This window comes from Anabrus simplex, chromosome 1 (genome assembly GCF_040414725.1).
Source record: "Anabrus simplex isolate iqAnaSimp1 chromosome 1, ASM4041472v1, whole genome shotgun sequence".
In the NCBI taxonomy this organism is placed as follows: Eukaryota; Metazoa; Arthropoda; class Insecta; order Orthoptera; family Tettigoniidae; genus Anabrus; species Anabrus simplex.
In genome coordinates, this window is record NC_090265.1 from 227,994,870 (window position 1) to 228,000,869 (window position 6,000).

Here is a 6,000-nt window from a genome sequence, read left to right on the forward strand (position 1 = left end):
CGAAGATATAACAACCGGACGGGCGTTCACTGTATGTTCCTCAGCGCTACCCGTCTAATGCACTCCCTTGAGTTAGTAAGCCTTGTTTTTTAACACGCAGTAGTAGGCCTAGGCACAGTAGCACTACTGTTGCAGTCAACATATCGACAATGACTGGTGTGTTCAGCAACGATGAATACGAAGACATAATTTTAATATATGGAGAATTTGGTCGGAATGCAGCCAAAACTCACAGACGATATGCGCAAGAGTTGCCAAATAGTCACCTGGCTTCTATACACGCATTTCGCCGAACAGAGTTGCAATTGATAATTAATGGATCGTTCAAGGCGCATACCGCATACAAGCAACTTTTGGTAGAGTACGTGTATAAATTAATGAATTGAAATGAAAATCCACAGCCTGTTCCCAGTCATTCGACCGGGTCAGGAATGGAATGGATGAAGCCCCCATCTAGCGACGAGGATAGGAATTGTGCCGGCTGCCGAAGCCTGTCGCACTCCTCTGGAGCAATGATGATGAATGACAGATGAAATGAAATGATAAGGGAGAGTGTTGCTGGAATGAAATATGACAGGGTAAACCGGAGTACCCGGAGAAAAACCTGTCCCGCCTCCGTTTTGTCCAGCACAAATCTCACATGGATTGACCGGAATTTGAACCACGGAACCCAGCGGTGAGAGGCCGGCGTGCTGCCGCCTGATCCACGGAGGCTCTAAATTCATGAATTATTAAACTTTATTTTCTGTAACTTTAGAGTATTTACAAATGCACTCTGTTACATGATGCGTGTAGTAAAAGCACGTTGTAACGCTCCTTTGTAAACCAGTGACAAGATATGCCATTCATCATTAGAGCATGCGGAACACTTTAAGTAGAAAGTACGAGGCACACCTGGTATGCGAAATCCGAACCACAAGGACGTGATTTTCATCTCAAAAATCGCACATGTACCGGCTGAAATTATTCGTACTATGGCCACCTTGCTAAGTAGCCAGATAGACTGACATATATCATCATCTACTGGCTCAGTAAAGAAAGGAAACCCCTTCACTCCTTATTTTTCTGATAAGCTTCTTCAGTAATGTTCGGGCTTTCTATGATAGCTGATGGTGAAACTGTTGGGGATTCAGTTACCCCACAGGTTGAGGACTCAACAAACAAGTAAGTAGAACGGGCCACAGTGCGGAGAACAATGCATTACAATTAAATACAGTATATTGTTGAAAAAGGCTCCCATCAGACGAAAACAAGCATGGAGAAGAGTGTTTTTCTCAACCTGCGAATAAATCCTTCAGATAGAGAAAAGAGAATATGGAAAATCAACCGAATGGACGTCGGCCACAATTTTCTGTCACTCTCATTGAACAACTCATTGAAATGGCGTATAGCTTTTAATGCCAGTAGTGTCCGAGGATAAGTTTGGCTCGCCAGATGTAGATGTTTTGATTTGACACTCTTAGGCGATCTGTGCGTCGTGATGAGGATGCAATGTTGATGAAGACGACGCATAAACCCAGCCTCGTGCCAGAGGAATTAAACAATAATGGTTAAAATCCCCGACCCTGCCGGGAATCGAACCCGGGACCATTGTGGCCAAAGGCCAGCACGCTAACCATTTAGTCATGGAACCGGACACCAAATACGCGCAATTCTGCAACGTAACTTTCTTCAGTCAATGTTAGTGTTAGTATAGCAGACATCATCTGGCGGGTATACGCATCCAATCAAAGGACTTTCTTGCAAATGGTATAAAAAGTGCATTCAAGTCGGTGGGGAGTACTGTGAAGTGTGGAATCTAAGAGAAATAATTTAGCAGTAAAAAAAATATCGTCGGGCGACTTCATACTACAGTGCAAGTAAATGCTGTGAAAGGAACAGTCGTGTTGCATTAGCACTTTTTGGTTCAGTGAGCTACGTCACTGTCATCTTGTAACTGTAAGCTTGTATTCGAGAGAAGGTGGGTTTATTCCACCGTGAAGATAATATTCCATGGTTTTCTATATTCATACTAGGTCTTCATTACAGTCCTAATCCTCTCCTGTTCCATCGTCGCTACAGACCTATCCGAACGTAACGTTTATGTATCGTGGGGCTAAACTTGATTAAGGCAATGGTTGCTTCCTTTTCATTCCTAGAACTTTCTTATCCCATGGTCACCTAATTTAGAAATGTGAGTGCGGTGTTAAAAAAAAAAAAAAGGCTATCAAAAGAAGTGAATATTTAAGAATTCAATAAAACCACAACCTGATGAGACGAAATCAATATATATATAATAACATATCATGTGGGTTGCCTCTTTACAAGGGGATTATGCGAAATATTCGCAAATATTGACGCCCACTACTTACAGTTTCATGTTGATACGAATTGACCATTGGAGAGTGTGCACTCAAGTCTATTACTGCGGTATCTGGCCGGTGATGTATTTGTATGTAACTGCAGCAAGTATTCGTATCCTGTATATATAAGAATAACTACTAACTACCTTTTTTGCGGTTTTCGAAGACGCCGAGGTGCCGGAATTTAGTCCCGCAAGAGTTCCTTTACGTTCCAATAAATCTACCGACACGAGGCTGACAAATTTGAACACCTTCAAATACCACCGAATTGACCCAGGATCGAACCTGTCAAGTTGGGGTCAGAAGTCCAGCGCCTCAACCGTCTGAGCCACTCAGCCCGGATGGAAGAGATAAGTTAAATCACTGACAGTGAATGGGATTCAAGTCCACTCTTCCCCTCAGTTGTTCTGACGGAGATGGGTGCATACCATTCAAACGTTCATTCTAGACTTTAGAACCTGTACGGCAGAGTTCGGAATCTAAACCGACTACGTGGGAAGCGTACCGCTTGATCACGGCAGCCTGTCTACTGTGAAAATTCAGATTTCCCATTTGAGAGGCTACCGATATCTCCTTCAAATACCGAGCTCGATAGCTGCAGTCACTTAATTGCAGCCAATATCCAGTATTCGGGAGATAGCGGGTTCGAACCCCACTGTCGGCAGCCCTGAAAATGGTTTTCCGTGGTTTCCCATTTTCACACCAGACAAAATGTACCTTACTTAAGGCCACGGCTGCTTCCTACCCACTCCCAGCTCTTTCCTGTCGCATCGTCGCCGTAAGAACTGTCTGTGTCGGTGCAACGTAAAGTCAATTGTAAAACAAATCTTCAAATATTCTTGGGAATCAATTACAAGAAACTATCCAACGCGTTGTTTTGAAGAATGCAATTTAACAATGAATACTCGTGTTACAACTTACGTAAGTGAACTAAAAGATTTTCGATTATTCAAGCAACAACAGTAATAATAATAATAATAATAAGAAGAAGAAGAATGATAATAATACTGTAACGCTCTTTTTAACTGCTAACGAGCACAGGCGTCTCCAAGTCGTAGTCATTGAAATAAGGTTAAACTTCAATTTTAAGTGCAATTCTTTATGCAATGCATGCTGGAGAAATTTGACACCGGTACTTTGTTTCAAATAGATTGAGGTTAAGATTACTGCCACCGAGTTAGATAATGAAAAGAAGGCTAACTTCTCAGCAAAAAGTTGTAACAGATTGTTATTTAATATATTTTGGTAACAACTTTTTGCTGTATTTTTCTTATAGCAAACAACACAGTTCATCTACACTTTTCGATTTGTTCAAATATTCTCCAACATATTAGTTCACATAAATAATAATAAACACGTCCTTGTAAATATTTCGAGCAATAGTATATATAAATTATGGCTGAATGAATGACTAGAATATTCTTTTCTTCCAGTCACGGAAGATAAATGATCGAATACAGTTTAAATATTGATAACACTGTACCATTGAAAGGCGAATTACCGTACCATGGCAAACGTCACTTAATTCACAGCATCCTCCATACCTGAAACTATGTTTTTTCTGTAAAGTTTGTTCAAATTTAATTACAGCAAACATGTTTTGTTTCCTATAAATCCAAAATGTAAACACTAATCCTAAATTTGTGCCACGAACACCCTTCAGGCACCTTCGAATAGAATTGTAATTATCAATGTTTGTTACTATTAATATTACACATATCTTTCTCAATATGGTGTATTTGTTTGTGTTTGTAATTTAACTACTTCGTGCCATTAAGTTGAACACGTTAGTAATGTATAAACATAACATATCCTGCATTTAAATGAATTCTTGTGGTATAAAAACACTTGTATTAACATGTTTTGTTATTTTTGTTCGCCATTTAAAAATGACCATTATTTTTTTCAAGTACCGGTACGCAAAATTTCAAAAACATCGGCGATACAAATGTTAACTCATTTTAAGCATTTGATTGTTTATTTTCTGAAATGCAATATCATTGAAGTTCCTGTTTACTTATTTTCAAATTGCAAAGCATTACGGTACCGAAAACATTCTATAGTCTGGGACAGCAACAACGATGAATATTTTAGTTTCCAAAATCTCGATACTCTACTGCATACAATACAATTATAAATAATTTCAAAACGTTTGGTACAAGCATTTCATGTTACTTTGGTGCTTATAAAATTTATATCTTATAAATCTTAGTTTGTATATTTGACAGAATCGTACTCAGATACTGGCATCATCATGCACGATGTTGTGCTGCAATAATGTCAAGGTCCACTTAACATGTGAAATACATCTCAGTCTCTGCTCCCTAACATGTAATTAAAACACGCACATCTCCTGAGAATGCAGAAGCAGGTAGGTCAGGGTTGAGATGGGGGTGAGGTCATTTCACTTAGAACACTGTTTACACGAGAACACTGCCACTTACCTATTGTCGAGATGTACGTGTCGTAATATCTTTCATCGCAGTAACGATGTACAATGCATGTCTTTCCAACATTTGAATCACCTAATACGAGCACTTTATACGTAGCTGCGAAATCGAGCGCCATCTTAGTGACTGGTTCCGTCTGCCAAAAGCGCCCCACATGTGCTGTACCAACAATCGATTGTGGCTTGTCATAGAGGATGCGCGCGCAACAATTTCCAGAGCCACCTGTAACGCCTCTGATAACACCGGTACAGACAGCCAGCTTGGCGCCTGCCGATGTCCTACAGTTCTTTCCTGCAGACCCTGAATTCTAAGACAACGCCCTTAGAATACTTCAACCCTTAACCATTTTTTACTCATTTCTCTCAAATAACAACAAAAATTTTAGAGTTTTAGACAGAAAAACCGTCAGTTATCACAGTAATACAGTTTTTAAACGGTTATAAAAATACCTTTGTCCTTACATATAATTAAATATTCCTAACTTCCGTTTAGTTAAACATACTTTGTAAATATATTCTGCGAATGATTATTGTAGAACACCTTTTAATATTATGAATAACTCACAAAATGATAATGCTGAATTGAAGAATTTATTATTTAACCGCAATTCAGGTTATGCAGAAAATACCTATAAGTACGAGACAGTCTACGCATATAAAGCCGATGTTACATGCGTCTGAGGCGTGTCTGGCAGATGTAGGAAGGTGACTAGCTTCACATTCGATCGCTACTCCAATTATTGTCTGGCGCCAGTTATCTAGTGGTCGACTTCGCTCATTGGGCCTACTTCATCCAACTAGGGACACTAATTGTGGATACACATAATTATACACTCGGAAAAAAGAAGAATAAGAAAGAAAGAGAAACGAAAGAAGGAAAGAAAACGAACGTAGGTTTTCGTGGCTCATTGTATTACAGCAGCTCTCCTTCGAACGTTATTTACTAGGATGAATAACGTTGCAGACGCTGATAACCGCTCGGGTGCATTAAGAGAACTGACAATGGAATGGTGGTGGTGGGGTATTCATTCTGGTGATAGAAGAATTTGTAAGCTACTAAAAAGTGAAAGATGACAAACATGTAATTCTATATGTAAGGCTCATCTCTAAAGATAATCGGCAACTTGATGTCTTTGGAGTGTATAGACCGGGAAGGGGTAGCGCTGACGCTGATTCAGAATTATTTGATAAGATAATCAGCTATGCGGG

The 6,000-nt window shown here is 39.6% G+C and overlaps 1 protein-coding gene across 1 annotated transcript in view; it reads right to left on the reverse strand.

The window, feature by feature from the left end:
- The window catches only part of RabX4 (RAS oncogene family member RabX4), a 237,170-nt gene extending 232,260 nt beyond the window's left edge, over positions 1 to 4,910 (reverse strand). Inside the window, exon 1 of the mRNA XM_067141160.2 lies at positions 4,787 to 4,910. Coding sequence (XP_066997261.1) covers positions 4,787 to 4,910 — 124 coding nt within the window. The remainder of the gene's footprint in view (positions 1 to 4,786) is intronic.
- Between the last annotated feature and the right edge of the window lie 1,090 nt (positions 4,911 to 6,000).